The sequence below is a fragment of the Ammospiza nelsoni genome, chromosome 3 (genome assembly GCF_027579445.1).
Source record: "Ammospiza nelsoni isolate bAmmNel1 chromosome 3, bAmmNel1.pri, whole genome shotgun sequence".
NCBI classification, from domain to species: domain Eukaryota; kingdom Metazoa; phylum Chordata; class Aves; order Passeriformes; family Passerellidae; genus Ammospiza; species Ammospiza nelsoni.
In genome coordinates, this window is record NC_080635.1 from 61,028,800 (window position 1) to 61,055,739 (window position 26,940).

The window sequence follows — 26,940 nt, forward strand, 5'->3', positions numbered from 1 at the left end:
ATCTCTGTAAATTCTTCCTCTTTTTCTACCACTTCTCCTGAAGTTGCAGGGGAAGATTAAAAAAAATCCACTTTGCTTAGTTCCATCCTTTTTCCCTTAAGGACATTCCTACTTCAGCTTCTTTTCTCAGGTTCAAAGTATTATATATTTGGGAAGGTTTAGATTAAAAAAATCAATAAGTATGCAGCATGGAAAATTATGAATTAAAAAAATACATGTAAAAAAGAATGACTTCTAACTACAACCTAACACCTCTGAGATTAAAAAAATAAACAAAAATAGGAGTAAAAAAAGCAGCAAAAAAAGGACTGTGTTAATATATTCCTTTTCTATTCTCAAATGCAGGTGTGTATGTGAGTGACACTGCTTTTATTTAGCATAAGTGGTGCCAAAGACAAGGCTACAACTGAAAAATATGTGTATGAATGTGTACTGGGCCTGGTCAGTATGGAGTTAATATTCCTCATAGGAGTCTGTATGATGGTCTGTATATACACGTACATGCACAGAAATGCAGGCCTTTTTATACATTTCTTTATATTTACTGGCAAAAAAATCCCCTTGAGACAGAGTTAATTAAGCCTGCAAATCCAAACACTTTAAAGTCTGGAAGTACTATTTTTACAGAGCCTTTGATATTTATGTGCATTCAACCTGTGCACAAAATCAAGCAAAAGCCCTGTGGAGAAATGGCTTGTGAGCACGCAGTGAGATATCTTAACTCAGGTGCACAGCACAGATGTTATTGTTGTGTGACCAACTATAAATCTTGCATTTTCTAACGTCAGAATGCCTACCTTTGCAAGCTGCAAACAATCCTGTGCAACACATTTGTTGTACCAAACCTCCTGAAATGTTTGACCCTTTTCCCAGCAGTACTGCAACAGGCTCGCTGCTCTGGCGCGAGTGGGAGAATTATATTTGCTACAGTGAGCAGCAGTCTGCAGCCACAGTTCTCACGAGAGGCTGTGGCTGGTGGCACTCTGTGCTGGACTCCAAGAATGGGGGAGGTGGGGGCAAGGAAGGACACGGGTCAGCCCACCCTTCTGCTCACACATGAGGGACACTGACCCTCCTTCCAGGAAGGAAAGGGCACTGGATCCATGCACATAAATCATAGAGTCCTACAGGAAACGCCAGACTCTCACCTATTTTGCTTCTTTTCCCTATCGAGACTGTATTTGGAAAGCGGATATCACCATCCTGTAAATGTGCTGGGCTAAAAAGACAACCTTTCATCATTATCATACATCCTTTCTATGAAGTTAAGAGAATGTCCAGCCTATTTCATACACCTTTGGAAAAGTGACCAGTAGGCAAAGGAAAGAAAACTTGTGTCTAATTTTTTAGCGAAAAACATTACATGGGAAAGCTGAGCTCTCTCTACAATTATAGATATATGATAACTCCCAACACAGTTTATATCTGAAATTATTTTGATGGTGTTATGATCTGGACCCCTCAGAATATTGAGCAATTATGGCACCATTTTCCTGAGAGTTCCAGTGAGAGAAGTAGCAATTTTTTCTTCACATTTTACAAATCAGACAGATATATGTATCTCCCTAGGGGACAGAGGATATATTTTTAGGCCAAATAAGTACAGTGCTGCACACTCTCACTTCATGATATTTATTATGTCATGGTAATTTAGGATTGTTCAGCTAACAAATCACGTGGCTCCGATCACTTGTCACTTTGTAGTTGCTAAAATGAAAGAGAATTTAATGCAAACTCTCTCAGCAATTATACAACCACTGCTAATAGCAAAATGCAACATGCTTTCTCCTGATCATTATTATTGACAGCTGCAGACATTTTAAAACAACTTGTTACAATTAAAAGCAAATAGTTCTGTGAGCTTTGGAATTAATGGCCAAATTTCCAGTGGATTTATATATCCCAGTTACAAGGCTAAGGGCTGATTATTTGCTGCAGGATGTTGCTACTCAGCAGGGAGTAATCCCTCCGGCTACAGCAGCACTTTTTCCTTGCCCTGTGAAAGTTTTCTTATGGGCAGAACATGTAACAATCTCTCTTGTTCTCTCTCTATCTGTTTAATCAGGTGTGAGTTCACACAGTATTCTCCCCCTTAGCTATGACATATCCTGATTTATTAACCTCTAGTCAGCCACTTCTTTCATAAAACCTTTGGCAACAATTATCATCTTTCAGCCCTCCTACCTTCTGCCAAATTTAGCTGAAATTGACCTACAAGTGCAGATGACTTCGCAGGCAGCCAGGGAGACATGCACAAAAAGATCACAGTAGCCTCATTTCCTTAGGAGATCAGGCTAAAATCCAATTTAGCCATTTATTCAGACTCGGTCCTGCTGCATCTACAGCCTGTGCTCCACTCAGAAACAGCACTTGTTGCTAATGGAAGCTGTCAATGACCCTGCATTGACAAACTGCCACCAAAGTGCTCTTGATGTGATTTATTCCTGCCGTCATTAACTTCACAGCCCACTAGCTGAAAGAAGGTGATGACTTCCCAGACAGACAGGAAAAGACAGGCAGAAATAGCAGCAGCAGGAGCAGACTCGGTGATGATGGGTGGAAACAGGTGACAGCCTGCACTCTCACTTCAGGACAGATATAGCACAACAGGGGATTTAAAAGGAAGTAGTTGTAAATTGGAAAGAGGGGACTATAGGGAGATTCACAGCGTATGGTCAGGTTTCTGCTTTTCTGGTTGTCTCTTACTCTTGCTTTATTCCCACTTTTTCTCATCCCAGCCTGAATATTTTAAGGCTTCATTCAGAAGCCTTACCTTTTTTTAGGGTTTGCCTTGAAAAATCCTTCAAGGAGCTCATGCAAATGTCAAATGGCAAGAGCCTACTAAGAAACACAAGGGCCATGTTTCCATGCCCCTAAACTGTCTAGCTAGGTGTTACACAGTTCCCTGGCTCCCCAAGCCCCTCCTAAAAAGGTGTCACTGGCAGGGTCACAGGGGACTGGGATCATGCAGACAAAGCCAACACTGATTCATCATGACCTCCAAAGAGCTAGCAGAGGTCCCTGGCACACTAACTGCTCTTGAAATCTGTTCCATCCATGTGAAATCCCAAGGGACCAAAGGCATGCAGACACTGTGGTGATATCCCTTGCCTATGAGGTCTCACCTCCTGTGGAAGGGGGTTCCTGGGAGCTTAGCACTAGAACTCACACCAGCTCTTTGTTTCATTTAAATTCTCCACATGATCCTTTCAGCATAATGCCTTTGTAAAGCTAGCAATAAGTGTAGGAAATACATATCGAACTTCTCTATGTATTTGACCAAGAAGAATTATCTTTTTTTGTCATTAAAGCCTATTTTGTTCTACTTGCTAAATAAAGACCACAACAGAAAATTAGAAGCAACAAAAATGTAAAATATTCCTTTAACAAACAATTAAAATCTACAAGTAACTTATTAGAAGAGCTGTATTTTCACTGCATATTAACTTCTGTAAGTGAAGCATCAGTAATTTACTGCATATTTGAATCACCAGCTTCTAAACATTCAAAAAACAAAAGAGACAAAAGGGTTATAAAAATCTCAGAAGAGTGACAGAAAAGCTAGAAGCAACTTTTTTAACAAAGATTCTTAGTTATCAGCAAATGGTTCTTGGAAACCTTACATTTTACCATAAAATAATGAAACAAGAAAACCACAAATTCATGGATCCAGTATCAGGAAAATGCACAGGAATTTTTTCAGTGAGTTTCAGAACAGGAATAGGGATGAGAAGGGGAGGTAATAAAAGGTAGAACAGTTCCATGTGATCAATGCTTTTGTTTCATATGACTAAAAGCATGGTGCCTGCTTACCTTTCACAGCGTGGTCCCACGTAGCCAGCTGGGCACTCATCACACATTAATCCACGATGTGGGTCAAAATGACACGTTGGGCTAAAGCTGTGTTGTTGATATTGAGAAAGAAGAGGGACAAGGAAGAAACATAAAAAAAACATGGTTAGCAGCATACTCTCTTCCCACTTCAGAGATTGTTAATTTGCAAAACAGTGCTCAGGAAAAGTGATTCTGCTCTAGGACATGGGGCTTAAGTTCGACTCCAGCAAACTGAATTTGGAATGACTCTGCTATTTCTGCGACACTGAATATAGAGCAGCGGATGGCAGCATCCCAATAGCCTGTTATTACGGGACTTGAGCCTGCCAGTGAGTGGTCTGGATACCATTAAAAAGGCAGGAATGTACAGCTGCTTGTTTGTGCCCCCGAGGGGCTGGCAAAACAATCTGTGCCATAACGTGGCCCCTATATAAATCTTTCTGAAGGACAACCGATTAAAAGCTCAGTTAACTTTGTGTATAGTCAGCTGTGAAAGGAACCCAGTGAACAAGAAAGGGGAGGGGCAACATGGGAAATATCTGGTACAGCTTCCCAGAGAGTGTATTTGAGTTAGAGTGCCAATGACCTCAAGCAACAGGCCACACAGGCATGTTGAAATTCAAGAATAGCTTGCAGACTATAAAGTTTTACCTCTTTGTTATGCTCCAATTATTTTTGGCTGGTTTGGTTTTTCTTTTCCTCTTTTTTTTTTTTTTTATTTTAATAAATAAGGATACTGTAGCCATTTGCAAGCTCTGCATCTCAATGCCTGTGTTTAACTCTGAACTGTGTTCCTTCACAGTCAGCATCCTGCTTTCCACAACCCTTCTCCTTTAACCCACTTTTCTGAAGAAACCTCCTGACACACTGAAAGACACTACACAGAAGAAGAGGCAATCTGTTCTTCTGTAATTCTGTAATGATTATTAGAGACAGAGATATATGAGCATCTTTATAAAGCCTTGTCTAAATAATGGCAATCAATTCTGGTCAACTAAATAGAAAAATAGAAAAAGGGAAAAAAAAGAAATAAAAGACTGGGTGTAGGTGCATAGAAGAATGACTATTCAAAGGGGCAAAACAAAGCACCTATGTGAAAAAAAGATACTAAATTACCTTTTATAACCTAGGAAAAAAGAATTTGAGAAGCAATAGAACTGCTCCAACAAAGACAGCAGAAGGAAGGTATATTCAAGGTAACAGTGCATGCTACAATAATAACAAATAGACATAATCTGACCTTGGATATATTTAAAGAAGGATATACCATGACAGTTTCTGGAAAGTAATAGGCCCAGGAGGACAGAAAAGCTTAATTAGCATCATTTAATGTGATTAGCTGCTGGTGACTGGACCCCACTTCTCAAGAGTCATCCATCCTGTTATCTGTCCTCAGTTATTCTTTATTCTGTGTTATCCCATAAATATAAGAGACCAGTAAGAAAAACATGGGATGGTCAGGACGAATAAATAAAGACAGATGCTGTCATTTTTCTCTTTCCAATAAGGATTATGTTTGTGTTATTTTGCAATGTCATTTACTTAATAATAGATTCAGTAATACTTAATAATGGAGGAAGAGTCAGTTGAAGAAACAATAATTGTTCATTCTTCAATAGCAATGAAAGGACACATTATCATTGAATATAATCAGCAGCACCTGACTTGCTTGAAGCTCCTGCTTGTCAGTCCCAACCTCACTCTTTCCAAGAGCTTCATGGAAAACTTTGTAGAGATGCTATCACAGCTCATTATACCATTGTACAAAATTGACTGTACCAAAGTTCCTCAAAGAGCTCTGAATTTAACTGCATAAATTTTAAATACAATAAAGATAATAATTGTAAGGATGATGACGACAATAATAATAATAATAATAATGTACTCATTAGTACTAAGCAATAATGGTGAACAGTAGAATTTCTATGTTTTAAGGGTTATGCTAAGACCTTGATTCTTTCTGTGACTTAATAGTTGGACCACATTTCAACAATAAACATTAATATATGGAGAAATTCCCATCTGTGTGCTGTTAAGGAAATGTTTGATAGCAAGCTGAGAAGAGTTTATCTTCCTGATTATTGAGAATCTCATTACTCACTAGTGCTACACACTAATGAACTGTGAGTATTGATTTGTCAAAACAAGCTTCAAAAAATGGTAGTTCCCCCCTCTTGATTCATCATTGCTCTTTATGGTTTTCCCGTATGGCAGCAACACCAGTATGAGTCAGGACACAGGACAAGTATGAACATACATTATGGGAATGCATGTGATAAGTGTGTGTTGGGAGACAGGGCTACCTAAAAGCTTCCTAGTGTGTTACAGAAAACACACCCTGACAATATGTTTGTGATTTTATCTAATTTTCCAAGAAAAAATTAAAATTCTGAGACCAACCCGAATTCTCAGTTCACGTGCTATGAATTTACTCCCGACCTTCCCAGGCTGAGTGAGAGATCTTCTATCTCCCATTTCCAGTGATAAAGCATTCCTGTCAAAGTCTTTGCTACATATATTTAATTTATGCCTACATCAAGAGAAGAGCAGTAATTATCCCAAACATCTATATTTTTTAGAAATTATGGGGGAAAAAACAATTTCTTTTGAAACTGCTTGAGGACCAAGAATGTTAGAACAGTTTCTAAGAGTGGTATGCTTACAAGAAGACATCGGATGAAGGAGTTGTTTTCATTGCATAACCATTTATAACATGGGTATTGATTTTATCTGCATCACATAGGCACATATATGCAGATACATGCAAAAAAAAAAAAGAAAATACAACCCAGGACGTAGAAAACAAGCTTAGAAAACTTGATTTTAGTTTCTTAATTTTGGCAAAGTGCTCTTTTCTGACATATGGCAAGCCATTTATGACTGCTGTGCTTCAGAAGGCATATGACTGGCTTCAGTGACTGCATATGGAAACTCATGCCATTAGGAAACAGGAAAGGGAATTAGCAGCAGCTAAATCCGCTGAAGTCAATGACAGAACAACAAAATCACCACATCCTTTCGACAACTGTTAGAACAGTTCTCCACTTTATGTGGCATTGAAAAGGTGCTGTGAGAACAGTGAAGGGAACCATGACAAACACTGTAAATAAATGAGACTCTGCTACAAAATATAAAACTTATTTCTTAATAGAAATATATCTCACAGGCTCATTACGTGGACAATATTCTCTATGCAGTGGGAATTTAGTATTAAGCTTAGAAACCTACAGATGTCCTGTCATATCATGTTAGGAATTAAATACCTCAGGAATTAAAATCTGTACACAGCTATTTATAATAATTGGAACATACAATTAGTCACTTGTTCAGTTACTCAGAAAGAACATGACATATCCTACATCTGTACAGTTGACATGAACTTGGTAAAAGTTTGTTTTTCACATGAAGGCATCTGAATTGTTTGAAAATACTATCCCTAGCATATGAAACTCATTGACAATTAAGTAAGAAAGCAAAGAAGTATTTTAATAGCATTCAGATAACACATTAAATCTTTAAAACCTCTTTTTTCCTCAAAACAATTTTAATAATTGGTCTAGACTGTAACATCATGAGAGTTTGAACCTTTCAAAAAGTTCTACAAAGCTAAACTTTGTAGACTTCAAGACACACAGTTTCACAGTTGAAAGAACATTTATACTGTGTGTTTGTTCTGTACCTATTTTATTTTTCATGAAAACTAAATATTAGAAAGGGGACTGTTAACTTCACAAAAGGAAAGTAAAGCACCCAGAACTATGATGACTGTGTAATGGAGGTCCCCAGGCATTTTGCCAATCATAACCTAAATTCAATCTATTTGACTTGGTTTGTTGCACATCTGTGCAAGACAGAAATGTGACAGTGTTTTTCCTTCTTTGTCAGCACAGTGTTCTCAAACAAGAGAAAGATAATTGGCTACTGAGGCAAGGAAATACCAAGTAATGAGAATGTCAGAGGAGCCGTGCTTGAGCAGCAGATATAATAAACCCATATATATGTATCTAATAAAACCAACTCAGGAGCTGTGTTAACAGGAAGGCAGGCTCCCATTCTACAATCCCCTGGAATTTCCGCTCGTAAGTGCTTAGACTATTCCTGCTCTGATCAGTGCAATTTTAATAGGATGCAATGCCACAGACAAGATTCAGAACAGTTTTATTCAGGTACATCATGTAAAATGCTTTTGGTACTATTATTTTCCAGGTACTGGCTGTGACAAAACCAATAAAAAGTGTTCAAGCCACTTTGTTTATCTATTAAGTTAAGTGATGGAGTAGCATAGACAAGCTTTTGTAATGAAGGAAACTTTGGTTCTTAGATCAGAATGTTGAATAACTTTTCACTTGTATTTTTATTCAATAAAACAAATTTACAGTATTTTTTCTGAGATTTGCTGACAAAATATTTTCACTTACAACATCTAAGGATGAATTCAAATTCCAAACAAATTACATAATGTAGATTAAGAGAAAAGGAAAAGGAAAAGTAAAAGCAGAAAAAACTCATGTCAAATCTGCCAATTCAGCTCTAAAATAGAAACAACTACCCTTATGGAGAACAGAAAAGCAAATGCTAGTTATTAATTTGCAAAGCAATAATCCAAATTCTGTGTTGTTCTTTCTGCCTTAGTCTCATCTAGTTTTTGTCTTCATCTGCCGACTTAGGCACTCAGTACAACTGTAAAAATAAAAGTTCATATTCCAGAATATATTATTTGATTGAAAGGAAAAAATATCTCAAGCATACCTGTAAAAATATAAATTAAGAAATAATACAATTTAATAAGGGGAAAAGTGCAATATGCAATAAGTGCACAACTTACTTGTTAGAAGGTATATTTAGGGGGCAAGCACACAACTGACAATCTTCAGCTGTCCCTTTAGTTGCATCGCCATAGAAGCCAGGCAGGCATCTATCACAAAATGAACCACCTGTGTTGTGCTTGCAGTCCTAAAGAGATGTAAGTACAAACTGACAATTAGATAACTTGCATATGGAAAAAGGTCTGCAAAATCTATCCTTATTTTTTTCTGCCACAATCAGTGCTTCATATGTTCTTGTAGATAACTTTTTTCCATGTAAAACAAAAAGAATATTTGACATAAAACCTTTAAATTTATACCACACAACAGCTGTGTTATTATTTTAGCTTGCTTAAAGAAAACCAAATTTTAAAGGAGCATAAGACAGGTTTAGTATTGCAGTCTTGCAACAGGCCATATTTTGTGACAACTGTTTTCAGATGTTGATTCCAAAAATACAGCCCAGATGATATAATTTATAAAAATGAATTATTACTTTTGACATGTCTGTGCATTGGTTCATTTTACAAGGTATATGGCTAGCAGTATTTGTAAACTGTAGCAAAGCCTGAATTACTTAATTCTCATTTGCTAGAATAGAATCCAGCCTCTATTTCATGAGTAGAAGGAAGGACAAGTATACCATGTATAGGGTGCTATCCAATACTTTGTGTTCATCTATGTGACTGAATAATAGGAGAGAAATTAAGCTGAGCATATGAAACATGAAGTATAAAAATGGCAGTACCACATTTTCATTTTTGTTTATAGCTTTTGGCTGATCTCAAATTAAGCAATCTTTTAGTAGAATGGAAATCAGTCCTGTGAGAAAAAGCTTCTCATGATGACTTGTAAGAACCAAGTTTTAAAGAGTAATTACCCTTTCAATTCTTCTTCCCTATCATCATATAGGATTTAGAAACTCTACGTAATTTCATAGAATCCATAATAGATTCAGAAAAATTACTTTTCTGGCTTAATCTGTTTCCTTTCTTCACCCCACATTACTAGCACACTGCAATATTCCTTTCACTGCTGTTTCACATAAGATACCCAAGTGTAGCCATTTCACAATGCAGAAACAGAGAAAGCAGACAGAATGGTTTGGGATATTAAATGCCATATTGATGTGGTTGGTATGGACTGAAAAAAGGATTAAAAGAGCATATGTCAACTTCAAAAGGCCAGAATGAAAGCCGTGAGAGAGATTTTTGTTAATAGGGTGTGTTCTGCTGTGTTTTAGACTACGGGCCAGATCAAATCTAGAATGTTTAATCAAAGCTGCAGCTTAAGGACTCTGAAGGTTTGTTTTCATTTGGATTTTTGTTTGTTTGTGAGGGGTGTTTTGTTTGTTTTTGTTTTTGTTTGTTTGGTTTTTTTCTTTAAGTGTGGGCACTTTCAAATTTAAGACTTAATTTAAAATTGTTTTTTAGGAACACTTTAAGATTGTTTTATCATTTTAGTAAGTCATGCATATGGTACTGATTGCTATTTAACAGCCTTACTGTCTGGAAGACATAATTTATCCTCAATAAGGAAACAGACAATATTCTAAGGAACACTGATTCCTTCCTCACAGCTTTCCAGGATTGCAATGATTTGTACAAAGCTTTTTTGCACTGTGCTCTGCACCTGGGCAGTTGAAAAAGCACAATATCCTTTTCAGTCATGCAGACATCGGCGTCAAAAGCATTTGCCTTCAGAAATAGTTTGTTGTTTTAAAGGGTGCTTTCTTATTGCTAGCGCATACGATCAGCATATATTTGAAATTAAAGCATCAATCACAATACTGTATTTTAACATTATTTAGAGATTGTGAGGTAACACCAAATTAAAATTAAAATTACGGCTTTAGTACAGCCAGCCGGGTTAAAATCAACTTCCATAAGTTATCTAATCGGTTTGATTGGTATTTCAAGCATTGACATTCTAAAAGAATCTACCAGCCATACCAAAAAAAGTAGCCAGGAACAATATGCTTTTTAAAGAACATGTGACAAAAATAATTTAAGTGTTTCAAAAGAAAAATCCTCTGCAATCCAACTTTTTAAAGACATCATGTCAAATTATTTGTACTTTTTCTGAAAAATAATGGATTCTTCTTTTGTGATAAGTTTAGCTTTAAATATCCTCAGACATATCTTAACGTTTTTGAAGAATATGAACAGTTTATATGTCAAGGATGTTATTAAAGTGAGAGAAGCTAATACACTACTTTAAAGCTTCACATCTCTTGCTGAGTGGTACTTGCAGGTTCTGCTTTTTTAAAGTAAAACACCTGAAACCTTCCATTTTGTAGGAAAACATTTCTTGTTACAAAGACATGACCGCCTTCACTTTGATGAAATATTTTCTGGCCCTTCAACATCTGCCATTTCCATGTACTGTGTCTAATCCTACTCAATTCAGACCCCTATTTCAAATTCCTCACAATTGCAGAATGATAGAATATTCACAGCTGGTAGGATCATTGACTCTAACTCCTGTCCCTGTGCAGAACTCACCAGGAGTCACACCCTGTGCCTGAGAGCATTGTCCAAAAACCTCTTGAACTCTGTCAGGCTGGTGCTGTGACCACTGCTCTGGGGAGCCTGTTCCAGTGCCCAGCCAACCTCTGGGTGAAGAACCTTTTTCTAATATCCAACCTAAACCTTTCCTGACATAACTCCAAGCCATTCATTCAAGTCCTGGTCACCACAGAGAAGAGACCAGTGCCTGCCCCTCCTCTTCTTCTGATGAGGAAGTTGCAGACTGCAGTGAGGTCTCCCCTCAGTCTCCTCCAGGCTGAACAGATCAAGTGACTTCAGCCACCTATCATATAGCTTCATCTCCAGGCCCTTCACCATCCTCCTTTGGACACTCTCTAACAGCTCAATGTCTTTTTTATGTCCCTCTGTGTCCAACACATGAGCCAGCTGCTCACCCATTGCATGATGTGTTTATCCAGCTGTGTGTTGGACATTTTTTCCAGAAGGATCCTGTGAGAGACAGTATGAAAAGCTTTACTGAAGTCCAGAAATATTTCAACTGGCTGCCCCTGATCCCCTAAGTGGGTTACCTTGTCATAAAAGAAAACTAAATTGTATAAGCCAGATTCTCCCCTCATGAAGCCATTCTGGCTGTGATCAATGACTGCACCATCCTCCAGGTGTTTCTCAATACCTCCGAGAAAAATCTTCTCTGTAATTTTACTGTACACTGAAATGAGATTGACAGGCCTACAGTCCATGCCATTCTTCTCAACCTTTTTGAAAATTCAAATGTTAGCCAACTTTGTCTCAACTAGGGTCTTTCCATATTTCCAAGGCTGTTCAAAAATGATTGAGAGAGGCCTCAGGATGACATCAGCCAGGTCTTGGAGTATTCTTGGATGAATCCCATCAGATGCCATAGACTTATATGGATCCAGTAGATGTCGCACTAGTTCATGGTACACTGAGAATTTATAATGCTCACAGCCATGGTCCTTCAGCTCAAGGCACTGGGACCCCTTTAGCCCATCATCAGTGCTGGAGACAAAGGCAAAGAAAGAATTAAATATCTCTGCCTTGCCTATATCCCTGTTTGTGAGGGGACCATCTTCACCCTGTAGTGGGCCGATGTCATTTCTGCACTACCACTTGCTATTAACTTATTTAGAATACTCTTAGTATTGCCCCCCATATTTCCACTCCAGTTGAGCTTTGACCACACCATATTTTCCCCTAAAGAGGCAAGCAGCATTTCTGTATTCCTCCCCCATCACCTGACCTTGCTTCCACCGTGTGCACCTTCCTTTTTTGCCATATCTCCAAAAGAAGACCCCTGCTCAGCCAAGCTGGCCTTCTGCCTGTTTGACCTCTGACATTTTGGAATTGCCTGCTCCTGTGCCCTCAGGAGGCAGTGCTTAAAAAGTGACTTGTACTGATGGTCCTCAGCATGTTCAAAAGCAAAAAATTGATTTTTAAATCTAAAAACAAACCAAAAAAGAGATCTCCACATATACAAGACCAAAATCTGAGCATACAATAATGTATATGCTAGTTTATCTGAGAAGTAATGATCTTGTGTATCCTATACTTTTCTCCCTGAACCAGTTTGGACCTTCCAGGACAAAGAAGAAGGATTATGTTGTATGTAGATGTGACCCGATCTGCCTGTTCTCTTCAGTGATGCATTAAACTTCTTGCTAATCTGCCACATTTACAGATCAGTACTGTAAGTACTGAAGTAGACAAGTCCTTCTAAAAATATTATCAACCCTCATGAAAGATTTGTGTTTCTTGATATCAGTTGGCTGAATCTCAGTTTGAAACTTGCCAAATGTACAGCAATGGTTTTGAACATCATCTGGTTCGAGCAATGTCTAATTATACTGAGATTATTTCTTTAAAGCATGCTTAAGCCTCTCATGTATTAATTTCACATTCATAGGAAAACTGGACAGGCTTTTTCATGTGATGAGACTGGGTACAAAATAGATCGTGATCAACTTCTCTAACCTGCTCAGTATATTATATCTGCTTTCTTTTTATTCCCAATGAAATAGAGACTGTTCCAACACATTGATCTAGTGGTTTGTAAAAATCCATGGGTTTTTTTCACAGATCCATAGACTTTGTGGCCAGGAACAATTTTATGTCCAAGTACTTATGCTTTCAATTCCAACATCATTTCAATAAAATGATTTAAATTTTATCTCGCACTATTTTGAATGCATTAATTTTCTGTACCTCTTTTACCTCTGAACATCTTTAAACTTCAGACAGACAACGTCTCTGTAATTAAAACTGTGGGATTTATTTTTGTCCAAAATATATGTATGACTCAGACCTTGTTCCCTACAAATTTCCTTGATGATGTCCTGGAGAGTGTTTTCCACCATTTCCTTCTGAGCCAGCTCTCCCTTTTTTGAGAAACCAAATGAGCTTTATGCCCAATATCAGGGGACACTAAATTCACACTGAAAACCACTCCAGCATATGTGGCTGAGTGTATATGAACATGGAAAGAAACATTTAGAATAGAATGCTAGTGATGGAAATAAAACTATATACAGGGATTATGACAGAGTCCAAGATAGCACATTTGGCATGCTGCTGCCCTTCCTCAGGATACCTGTCACAGAGACAACCAGGGAAGCTGCTAAAGCCAGCTAAAGAAAGTAAGTCTGGGTGCCTATTTTAGTATATTCCTGAGCTGTCTAGACCAGACAATGGTATTCTGCCTTTGGAAGCATGAATAAGCTCTTCTAGCATTTTCAAACTACTGTAATGTCAAGATGAACAGACAATTCTCTTTCCTGGTGTAACAATACAAATGTAATCAGGATGTTGCACAGGCTTTACCTATCTTCACTTGAGTGAGAGCCTGTTCTGCATTTAGCTAGGACATATTTTTTTACGGTGGATATGAAGATGGGTAAAGACATTTTGTTGCTCTGGTGACAAACGCTGTCTAAAGCACACGTCCACCAGCACTGACACCAGCCTCATTCAACATGGTATATGTTGTTTATACACAGAGGAATACAACATGGAAAGGATGCCACTGGGGACTGCCCACTTAGGGCAATTTGACCATATCTTTGGGGAGAAAGATTTACTTTCTCTGGGCTTACTAACAGGAACATAGTATCCTGCAATGAATGAAACACCTTGAAATGTGCTTGCTCTTCACAAGGTTTAGGTTTAATCAACCTACTAAAGCTACTGTAAATGTGTGTGTGTAATAGTACAAAAGAATATTTCTGAATGTTCCAAATTGCCCTATGTACCAAAGCAGTTATGTATATCACAATGGTAACGAGAACGAGGTATTGTGCAGCTCTCTGTGGCTGCTCAGGGATCAAAGGGCTTTGCAGGTTACTGCAAGATATATGTTAAAATGAGCTTTTTATACAGGCCTGTGTCGAAGCAGATGATTTGAGCTTTTATCATGAGTCAAAACCACATTTCAGCTTCTTTTCAACTACATTTCAAAGCTAAGGAAGAGCTAAAAGAAGTATCATATCAGTAAATTAGATGCCTAAATTGTCTGTTGTATTACTGAGAAAACACCATGAATAATAATAAGGAGGCCAAAAGGCTGTGTAAACCTCAATAGAAAGAATGCCTTTGATGTGAAACATTTCTCTTTTTCAGCGCTCAGACTTCTCTCTCTTTCACTTCAAAAGGCTTATGATCCAAATTGAATAGCAGCATTTAATAGCCTGCATGGATACTAACCGATCTGACTTACAGCGCTTTCAAAGTTGTAAGAAAATCCAGAACTGATTTTAAGCTCCCTGTGCACCTCTTCTCTATAGCCAGATCTAGTATGAGCTACAGAACAAAAAATGCGGAGTGTTTGATAACGTGTGTAGATGAAAGTGCATCTTCAGCTGGTTATTTTCCACTTCCTTGTCAGTGCTGTGTTCTCTTACACCAGCACCCTTGGAACATCAGAAGGGGGAGCTCCGCTGCCTGAGTCAACAGCTCACACCAACCAAAAAGCACAAAAAGCAATATGCAGCCTACGAGGCCTTCTCTTTTATCCAGGCTGGTGCCACAGACAAAAATAAAGAGGGAAGCTGTGCAGGGGCTAAAACGTGAAGACACAGAAGCCAACAACCTCAGAACTTTCATCCGGCCATGGACCCCTAAGCAAAACAGTCAACATGCCTTAAACAAGATTCCTCCTTCCTTTTCTCTCCTGTTAACTGATTTTATCCCACATAAATATTATAAACATTGTAGCTGGAGAATCCGATCATTAAGGCAAAAAAAAATTTGTCAGGAAGCACAAATCCACATTACCCTAGTGATAAACATTTTCACTGAGTATTAAGTGAAAGATTCAAAACATGACTGTCATGTCAAACATGTTTTTCATACTAGGTACTTCTCTGAGGCTTACAGTATAATTAAATTGAGAATAATTTTAAGCTTCTATTCATGAAAAAGCAATTTGAAAAACCCACTGATCCACACATTAAGGATATCTTGTTTTGCACTGCAATGCAATTAAACATCTTCTATGAGCAAAACAGGAAGAACAGTAATAATTCTAAGTGCCAAATTATATTGGAAAAAGCTTGAATTTTCATTTTGGCATTTTCCCAGCAGGTTTTTCTTAAGGAAATAAAAGGGAACATTTAGAAACATGCACATTACAGAGTCTGCTTGAAATTCTGCAGGGAAATGAGAGTATATCCCACTAAACTGGCACTGGCTTAAATTGTGCTTCTGCAAGACTAATGAAATTAGACATGTTGTTTCAAGCTTTATGCCATGTCAGACAATATAAAACTAAAAATGCCCTTGAGTCAATCAGAAAAGTATATTCAGCATAATTCACCCATTCCAAAAGGCTACTGAACAGGCGGGAAACAGTGGTGCTCTGGTAGGCTTACTATGGATAATATCACAGATTTAATTGCTGAATTAGTAGGTAAAATCTCCATAATCTACAAGAAAAAAAATCTGATTTAACTGAGATCATGGTTTTATTATTTTTCTGGAGTACAATTCATTAAGCATTCCTCTAAGGTTTACTATAAATTTAGAAGAAGGAAGGCATTAACAATATCTTCTCATCAAACTAGAACAGAATGTACGAAGTTACCTGCTACGTACTATAAACTGAATATTCTGCAGGAGACAAATGGCAGGGGAAGATAAATCTAGCACGAAAAAGCATTCATACATTTGCTGCTTTCTGCATGCTGTACCTTAAAACTATTGTACTTCAAAACATAGATCCTATGTGATAAATAAAATATTTTCTTTTTTTAACTGTCCAAGACACCGTATCTTGGCGTGAAGGGATTCTTAACCTCAACATAAAGATCTCTTCTGTTACTCACTGTTTTTTTTCTTCTTGATTATTCTAGGTTTTAGAGTTCACTAAATCAGTTTCACAGGTGTATTGGGTTGATGTTGGCCATGTCCATTGTTCCCTGAAGGGACACTTACCACACATGCTCCTGTGATGTCATCACACACATCTGCATGACCAAAGCACGTGCATGGTGCACAGATTCCACCAAAGATTGTGCCATTCACACGCCTGTGTCGAGGCCAGCACGACTGCAAGGAAAGTTAGATAAAAAGTTAAACTCTTGTTTCAACAGAGGAAGGAACGGGATTTTAAAAATTTTGTTGGATTTGATCCTTGCACACACAACAAACATACTTGCCAAATGAATAAAAATACCAACTTTTCTCTATAAAATTCTTCTTTCTGGTGCTGTGGCTTTGCACTGACCTTAGCCTTAGCAGCAGGTGTGAGATTAGAGGAAGCTTTAACTTGATCATTCTTCTGAAATGGTAAAATAAAGCAGAGAAATGAAGAACTGAAATATGACAGCATGAAAGCAAGAGGCACAGACTGGAAAACAGCCAGAAGGAGAAACACTGAAGGAGAGAGAAGGAGGAAAAAAACCTCAAAACAACAAAAATGTTCTCTGGGAAGTTCAGGCGCAAAGAGCAATTAAATTACCATTTAATCTTGTTAGGACTCCAGCAAAATGCTACACTGAAATAAAGCACAGGCTGAAAACTAAGCTACCCTTTTATTTACAAATTGTTCTCCTTAAAGGATAGGGATTTCCCTTTATGACACTGCTCTGATAGTTTTATTTTCTTTTTTTAAATGTAAAATTCAAATCAATATTAAATGTATGTCCAGTAATTTTGTAGGAAAGGTGACACCATGCAACTGTGATTCATCAGAGAAAATACAGCTGATGAAACTCCATTTTCTCATAATAACATGTCAAGCAGCAGTCTTCCATACTATATATTTCACAAATTATTTTATAGGTTTGTTTTTTTAATGCTTTATAGCAAACTTTCCTTCTACCATAGTACTGCTCATGTGATCCAGTAATTTTGCATAAGATAAAAAAAAAGCGCATGACAGATTTACGACCTTCAAAAGCACCTGGATAATACAAAGAGAAAGTTTAGCACTGATGGAATACCAGAGTATCATTTAATAAAGAAAATCCTTTCCTCTTCATATACACTCTCCAAAAAGATAACAAACAGATTATTTTTTACAAAAATAAAGATGTCCATTTTTGTATTAATCTTGAAAAATTGAAAGTAATCTAAAGATTAATTGAAATTATTCTTTAAAAAAATCCAAAACCGGAGATATTATCCTTATTTTTTATTCTTTACATTCTTGGTTACACCTTCCTAAAAAACCTAAAAAAAATTGTAAATACAAAAAAATAAAAATCTAAAGTTATAAAATCCAAAACCTAAAAACAGGTTGAGAGGAATTCCTGTATTTTACTTTCTGTGGCATGAGATGCAAGTGGTTTCTACATAAATCTACAAATATTTTCCCTCTTTAGGTGACTGAAAATAATCTGTTGTGCACAGATACAAATGCTATTGCTCAAGACAAGGCTCCAAAACTCACTAATTTTAAGAGCTTAGACATGAAATTTCAATAGCAGGGCTCAGAACAGTACTAAAAGATTACAGATTGAGGTCTTAAGAAAAGATATTATATAAATGTCAACAGCTGGGAAAGTTCTTGACCATCATAGTGAAGCAGGTTAAGCACAACTCCTTCTGCATCAGAAGTGAAAGAGTACAGAGAAAGGGAACAAATCTGAGGGAGAAGAACAATTAGATGTGAAGATGCTGACAAAGGCAAGAAAATTAATCAGTAGAGCAAAGTAACTATCACAAAGGGGTCCAAATGGTGTTAGAAATTTAAAATTTTACCTGCTACACATAGAAAAATGTACAGAATTTTATTTGGCCAGAGTCTTGTAAAAAATAAATTCTGAATTTATATAATGGAAAATCTTAAAAGAGACAGCATAATTTAAATTGAGTTGGTTGCCTTTGGAAGACTGATCATGTCAAAACATGCATAGCATGAAAATAAGAAAATAATAGTTGTTTTTAGTGCAGCAGCATCTATGCCAGGTACCATATCATCATTAGGCAGGAGACAAATACATACATTAAATCAAATAATGAAGAGAAAATGGAACTGAAAAACTGCACAAAATCAATAAAATATGATGCTCTGCTTAGCTTAAACTGGCAGAAGTAAACTGAACAGGGCTGAAAGTACACAGAAGAAGAAACAAAAATGGTAACTGGAAAAACAAAAAAGGATTTTCAACTTCTCTTTCCTTACTTTCTTAACTATTGTCTGCCTGGAAATCTTAAACTTCACTTTTTTTTTGTTTTTTTTTCCTCGTGCCCACTAGCATGTATAGAAACTTTACATTTGCAGCTATATTTATGTGCTTTCTCTTATGGAGTATGATCTTAAGTGTGTATCAAATTTCAGGGACTGTTTATGATTGAAGAAAAGGTTTAGCACTGAAGGACATAAATGTTGGACAGGCAATTTCAGCAACATCAAGACAGGAATTCTACCCGAGTCCTTCAGCTTCTACAACAAAAGTACATACTGAAATATCTGCAATCAGGGCTTTTCCAATAACTCTCTTGGAAATCAGGCTTAAATCTGCACTGGGAGAATAAATGGACACGTGAAAATAGTGTGAAACACAGTGATACTGCATCTAGCATTCTTCTTAAAATAATTGAACAGACAGACAATGGCCAGGCTTTAAAATTATTTCTCAGCTGAGGTAAAAAATATTCTTCTCCACTTATTTTTCCATCTTTACCATTTTGGGAGTGATAGGAATATCCATTAATTCCTTCAGGCCTTCTTTCTATGTTAGTTCATCTAGCCCCAGCAACAAACAACCACTGTTGGCATGAGACTAGACTCTAAACCTTAAATATCACATATAAGCATGAAAATTTTTAAAGAAAAAGAGAGCTGACAAGCAAATGCCTAGAGTGCCTGTGTAAATGGCATACTGTTTGTAGTTTTGTGAAGCAGAGCATCTTGGTGTTTGAAACTGTTTCCTTAGAGGCAAAGCTTTTGAAGAATGTTTTTTGGCTTCTATTCACCCCGAGCGATGCCCACGTGAGGTAGTTAATCATATGTACACTTGTATGAACACATTCTGTGTGAACTAATGGCTTAGTTACCAAAGTGGGCATTTTTCTGAGCATTATGATTTGTTACATTATTATCTGTTACAGGAGCAAAACAATGTGACACAATCCTCAGACGAACACATGCAAGTCTCAACAACTCCAAGGCAAATGGCAAAGCCCTGGGAAAACAAAAGAAGAAATTCAACCCCATTAACTCAAATAAATTGATCTGTCTTTGCTGTGCACAGGTCAGATAACTGCCATTTTCCTTCTAATTATGTTCATCCATTTGTATTATCAAATGGCTAAAGAGTAAAAATATTGTTTCTGTTTCCTTTATATGAACCAAAATGTCTTTTCGTAAGTTAGAAATCATCACAGGTGTAAAACTTTAGATTTTAAATATTATCAGATATGATGAACCATCATCTGGAGATAAAGGTAACTAGTCAAGCCATGGCAAATTCCTAACAAGAAGGGACAGCTGTCCTATTATTTTCTACCAACACAGGTCCAGTGTCTGCTTCCACCTATCACAGTGTTAGCAACACTGAACTAGACTGCATCATGATACTCACCTCACAGGAGGTACCATCATAGCCTGGAGGACACTCACACAACTCCACTGCAGATGCTACCCTTCTCCCCCTTGAAGTGTGGTCAGCAGATTCCATAATAACACTTCTTAGTCTGGATGTAACAGAAATTAAATGGGCAAAACAGCAAATTAGATGGATACGTGCAGCTGAATGCAACAAACATTTATAGGGACATGCAGTGGCTTGTTTCTGATTTCCTGCCTAAGAATAAGGAGGTTTTCATATTAATCTATTTCTTCCTAAACTATATGTCTGTAGGCTTGTTACTATTTTTGTCCATCATGTGAGGGAGATTATGGTCAGATACCCACCGATAAAAATAGATTAAAAATGTCTTACAGCACTGTACCAGGCTATTCCTGGCCTGCAAGCCACATGTGCCAACTTGCATTGCAGCTGCATATAGAGCAAATCTGACACTAAGCAGGGTCTTCAAAATTTATGAACCACTAGTCCAGCTTTCTAAAATATTACATTACTAAGTTTTGTATATAGGGTATTTTTACTCTGGAGATTTGACCTCTGGAAAAGATGTCAGCCCTGTCCAGAAGGATTGAGGATATGCATAACCTCAATCTAAGTATTATGCATTTGAAAGAAAAATGTATGTACATGAAACAAAAAAGAAATCTTCTGCCAAATACCCTGGTCTCCCCAATGCCAGAGAAAAAAGTACTAAACAGCTGTTGTTTAGGTGAACACTGACCATGATTTTTGTTGTAAGAGCATGGAAGTATGATAAGAGAAACAACAAAAGCCTTTTGATAGTCTTACAGCTATAATCAGAAACAGATGTAATTTACCTCAAGAGTATCTTTCTGTGGAGAAAAACTGAGATTTGGGAGTTTAATTCTTATGAGAATTTGAAGGAACATTAAGGTATTACAGAGGCTAAATTACTTCTATTTTCACCCAGTAATCTTAACAGAATGTTTAATAACTAAAGGTACTTCAAGAGCTTGTTTTGAAGTTGTCTTCAGCAGAAAACACCATTGATTCATGACATACATTTTATTAAAAAGGTTTTTTCATGCTTCATAATAGGGAATTTATCTTTCGGCTGCAAAAAAATCCTGAAAATTATTTGGATGACCTTGGACAAGAAAACATCCAAGAAAAATATTTTGTTGCTACAGCGGTTGGAAGAAAGCTTAAGACAGAATATTTTCCCACTCGATTTTATGACTACTACAAATAAGTTAAACATGAAAGGTAATGGGAGGAAAAAGAGAAACATTTCTTAAATTAAGATATAGGCTTCAGAAAAACAGAAATTTTATCACCACAATGAATATGACTGGACCTGGGAGGAACTATCATTTCTAACTGCATAATGACTGGACCTGGGAGGGACTATCATTGTGCACAATGCAGTTAGAAACTTAAATCTGATTTGGTGATACTACAACCTCTCTAAAAGGTTCTTGATACTGTTTTAAGAGAAGGATGCTTCTTCCTATCCAGATCTTCAGTAAATTCACTCTGACTTTTCAGTATATCTCCTTTGCTCCGTTGCTGTACATTTATTTTGCAATCATTCATTCGAATTTTCTTTATGATAAGATAACCAATCTCTAGGATATCAGATATCAAATAGTGACTATTTTACCAGTAAAAAAATTAAAAATTTTAAAGAAGAAAACCTGTAAATGAAGAAAAATTTTTTTAATGAAAGTTCAAATTAACTTTCTCCTTTGAACTACAGCTAGCTCCCTCTAAGCATTGATCATGGAACAAAGAGAAGCACTAACACACAGAAACAATCCACCCAGTATTATCCCACATTTGTATTCACTGAATCGTTCCAATTTTCATTACATTCTGCTATTTTCTAAATGGGATTTTAATGTGTTTAACAGTTTTTAGCATTAACAGTTACTCAGTGAAGAAAGCTACCGTGATTTTCTTTTCTCCCATTTTGATGGTGCAATTTTGATTCCTCGATGCCATTCTGCATTCATTAAAATACATAATGCTGGCAGAAATGGGGAACTGGATCCTGGAGACGCATGAACAATTTGAGGTTAGACATCAAGACCAAATATTTAAGCTGACTGTTACTGTCAGCAGGCAACTGTTGACTTCTAAAAACAAACAAGATTAAAAGGGAAGGGGACATTTCAGGCAGTATCAGCACAGTTTACTGTCTGCTGTGCCAGGCATCTGAATCACACTGGCTACATAAGGCACATGAAGTAGTGACCCAATCATTGTTCATTTGTCTTGAAGCCAATTCTGCATATGGAAAAAAACCCTGGCCTCTTCTTCTTCCCTCTTTCTCCTTGTATATAGTACTGACTCCTCTCTATGTGGCCGCAAACAATCCATTCTCTTTAGCACTCCAATTTGCAGTGCCTATCTGCATGTTTGCAACACTTACCATCAGTGACCACTCTGAATATTGAAACTGAATAAACAATGCTACTAAACTTCCTTTGAAGCACAAGCTAACAGTATTAGATCAAACAAAACAGAAAGAGAGAGTTATCTTTTCTTGGCCCGTTGCTTCTACCACAGAAGTACTCAACTGCAACCATTTGGAAGATTTTTCAAGTTAGAGGAGGATTAGGTTTTAAACCCAGAAGCTGGGTTCACTTTCATATTGATTGCTGCATTTCTGTATTCTCAATTTTTAATTGACTTGATTATCTAATTGTCCACTCACATAAGAAAGCTTCCTAATTATGTTATGGAGCAATAACAACACTGCAAGCTTAAAACTACCTAAAAAATGTACACTAAACCCTGCTTGAGTCAAACCCAGCATGACTGCATTCATATTGTTTAGTGGATACTTGAAAGCATAACACATTAACTAATGTTTCTAGTAGGTTAAGCTAAACAAGGGTAAAAATAGAATCTTTAAATTAAAGCTCTTGTCAACTGGAGACAGCTCTATTGAATTTTGAAGTTTTTTCCTACACGACTGCAAGAAAGTTACTTTATGCCTTCATTCTGGTCTCTTTTTAAACTCAGATTATAACAGCACCTTTGGAATCCTTACACATGTGGTGACATCAATTTTGAAAACTTTCAGTACTTAAATGAACAGGTTGCTTAATATAGCAATCTCTAATTAGTATGTCGCAAATTCTGCTGGTGCTTTGAGGCAGAAATTGTCATTCATGACAGATCTAGTAACCTTGTAATATTTCTGTCTCTCTGCCAGACCCCCTTAACCCTCTCAGAGGAATATCCATCTGTCCACTGCACATACCTGTTTAAAGACAATAAAAGCCTTTTAGTTCCTATCTACTTATCTATTAAGGCTTAGCTCTACAGTATTTCTTTTCAAAAAAAAGTCTTCCTTTGGAGACCATTCTTTGGAGTCCTTAATCAGCCCTAGATATGACAAAGAATATCTTCTTCACTGGATCTATATTTTTCCTGAAGAACTAAATGGACAGAATATATGGACAGAATATGGAGAAAAGACTTATTTTGCACGATCCTAAGAGTGATGAGCACAGCTTTGCACCTAGTATATTTCAGCATGAGTGAAAGTCAAAGAGAATATAAAACAATGGGTAATGAGGCACATCCTGAAAATTAGCAATATCCCTACACAGCAGATCATAAGCTGGGCAGGATGGCAGTAGATGCTGTTGCTGGTGCCTGGAAGCATGAACTGTTCTGAGGAGACTTCACTTTGTAAATACCACCCTAACAGGTGGAACTATCATTGCTACACCTAAAGATGAAAAACTTAATTTGTTTAATTGCGGTTGAAATTCCACATCCTCTCTTCTGTCATGCTAAACCACAATGAGCACCCTGAGAGCACTCAATAAAATTGTTTACTTTATTACACAGTAATGCAGCAACCACTGCTCTATTCTTCTCTGGTAAGAGACATCAGAGCTAGAAATGTACCAGCAATATAAGACCATTTATAGCAAAAAAAATATACTCTTCAAAATCACTTCACTTCCTTCCCCTAATCCCATTTTAACTCACTGTCTTTAAGGGACCAATCTTCACAACTCTAATGTCACTACACCTAGAAGCTGATGGCTACCAGCATGCAAAGCTTAAATTATATGTGTGTTGCAGAGCTCTTCTCACAGGTCATTTTAAAAAAGTGCTTTCAGAAAATTATCTTTAACACACCACTAAACTGTTGCCAAAGGATAAATATGGACAAGACTGTGAAACGGTGAGGCACTACACATGACCAAATGTCTAAAGCAGTGATCTGGGGTGCAGGCAGTGATATATAGTCTTCTAAATTTGCCAGACAGCTCTTCCATATCTTACTTTCAAGGCACATTCTATAGATTGTGCCAGTTCTACGTGTGTGTGCTTACCTGAGCCCTGCACTGCTGCCCAGAGGGGAGGGGATCTCATCCACCCCACCCACACTGTTCCACAGCATAGGCAGGATGGAGCCCTCACACCTCCAGCACTGCACTTGCATCACAACTGCCCAGCCAAAGTGCTTTTTGTAGGAGAGCCCCCGTGTCCTACTAGTACAAATGTCAGTACTCAAATATGTGTAAATCTCTGACAACTGAAGTTGGTGTTTCCCATAATATTTAGTAACCCCTTTGGCCCAAGGAAAGTCAGTCATACATATCTCCTTTGAAAGTATGCATTTCACCTCCTACTCAGTAAGACCTCTGGCCAAAAGGAAGTCAACCTTACATATCTGCTTTAAAAATAGCATAAAAGCCCCTATTTTTCTCCCCAAAATTGCTCCTGCACTCCTTTAGTTTGGAAAATTCTGAGTAATGGTTTGGGGTTTTTTATTTGAATGATAAGAGAGCAGAAAATCATCATTCCCTGAGCTCCCACTAGTCTCAGCTGTAAATTGTGAATTAACAGCTATGGTCTGCTCATAGTGCATAAGAGGTGAGCTCTGACCTGGTGTTTTGGCTCTCCTCAAAAATCAGGGTGGGAAGCCGAGGGACCACGAAAGGCTTTCAAACTGGATGCAGGGAGATGCAAAAGAGTGCAAGGTTGACGACTGAATGAGCAAATTAGGAAGGAGTTTGGCCCAAACTCAAGCTAGTTATGATTCACAAACTTACTTACAGAGCTGTAATACATACTGATTAACCACAGGAAAAGACAGAGACCGAAGAGATATGAATTCTTTTGCAGGGAAAAAATTTACACTGCTGAAGCTCAAATCAGAAAAATGCATGCTGTTGACACAACCTGCCTTTCAATTTAGGATATATTTTAATTACCTAAGTATTCAAATGATGGTTAGATTGCTGAAGAAATTTCACAGCAGCAAAAACTCTGTCTGTGCTCTCAGCAAATAATCACTAGATGTGCTATCAGCTCCTCCATTCCAAATTGGCTTATGCCACTGAATCAACTCATGCGCAGATTAGAGAGCATTTCAGGTTTCCTGCCTTGTGAGTAAAAAGATACTATGCAATCAATTCCATTACACATTTTAAAACTATTACTTATGCCACCTAACTATTAATGTTAATCACACAGTATCAGGAGAGATGTTTTCTTCATCCCATCTGGAGTATTTGTTCATGCACTTAGAAAAATTTGAAATGCAAGATGAGCTTTGCAGTTTCAAACACACTGCAGCAACTGAAATAGAACTGTATCATCTCATATGTCTTTAATTTTATCAGAGGACTCAGAAGAGTTCACATCAAATCAGTGAATCTGAGCAGTCCATGCAGCATCCTGACATAAATCAAGGGAAAGGCTTTGGGATTAGCCAGTTCTGTGTGTGGTACTGATTAAAAACATAGAAAATTCCCCTTGAGGCACTTTTCCAGCTTGGAGACTCAGGATATTATTCTCTGGTTCACTGTTAATGTGGCCCTGTATGGTCATTAAATGGGAAAAACGATATACAAGCAATATATCATTTCCTACTTCAACATGTTATTACTGCTCTCCATGATTTACCATGTACATGGGAATTACTGTGTTCACAAAATAAACATATTTATAGAACTGTCATTCATGCCTTCATAGTCCATGTAATTTCATTTTCTTAAAAGGCTGCTTCTTTCTGTTGCCTTCCTCCTCCCGTCTACCCAAAATGAAAAACATACTAACAAAAGTTGAAAGTGTAAATGAATGCTATGGATTTCATGATAATAAATTAGAGTGTTTTAAATTACATCAGCCTTGTTTTCTGAAGAGAGAAAACAACTCTTTTGAGAAGCTGCCTGTAGCAAAGGGACCCGTTCCTCACATTCACCTGTAGATGGCATTCATCCCATTGCTGTATGTGGCTCTTATGAGGATCCTCTTCACGTTTGCAAGGATAGTCATGAACTCCCTCCTGCTGACTGGAACATCAGTGCCATGCACTGAGAAAGATTCCGGTTTCAGCACAATTTCTTCAGTGTGCTCTTCGGAAGGCTGCAGGTGAATTATCCCTTTTGGAGTGCTGATTTTCAAGTCACCTCCCTAGAGAGAGCCATGAAAGAGAGAGATTTAAACATGAAAAAAGTCTTGGAAAAATGCCCATTGGGCTACATGATTTATTGAATAATATATTTTACAAGAATAACAAATATCAGGAATAATATTCACTTTTCGTAAACCTGAAATGGGCTTGCCTGATAGAACTGAAAAGCAGTGGAAAAGAAAGTTTGGGTTTTTCAGATAAAACCTACTGTCATGGTGCAGGCTCTACATAGGCAAAAGCAATTTCATATAATGCTGAGGTGCAAAAGAAGAGATCTACTGAAAGAATGTCAAAGTGTAACCTCAAGTGACCAACTATTTTATTTCCTCGTGGATGGACAGGAAGCACTATAG

At 37.3% G+C, this 26,940-nt stretch overlaps 1 protein-coding gene across 1 annotated transcript in view; it reads right to left on the reverse strand.

Annotated features, from left to right (window-relative positions):
- The window catches only part of LAMA2 (laminin subunit alpha 2), a 335,803-nt gene that overhangs the window by 127,989 nt on the left and 180,874 nt on the right, over window positions 1-26,940 (reverse strand). Inside the window, exons 14-18 of the mRNA XM_059468183.1 lie at window positions 26,375-26,586; window positions 20,170-20,281; window positions 16,574-16,687; window positions 8,660-8,787; window positions 3,814-3,900 (exon numbers count right to left, since the gene is read on the reverse strand). Of these exons, the coding sequence (XP_059324166.1) occupies window positions 3,814-3,900; window positions 8,660-8,787; window positions 16,574-16,687; window positions 20,170-20,281; window positions 26,375-26,586 (653 nt within the window). The remainder of the gene's footprint in view (window positions 1-3,813; window positions 3,901-8,659; window positions 8,788-16,573; window positions 16,688-20,169; window positions 20,282-26,374; window positions 26,587-26,940) is intronic.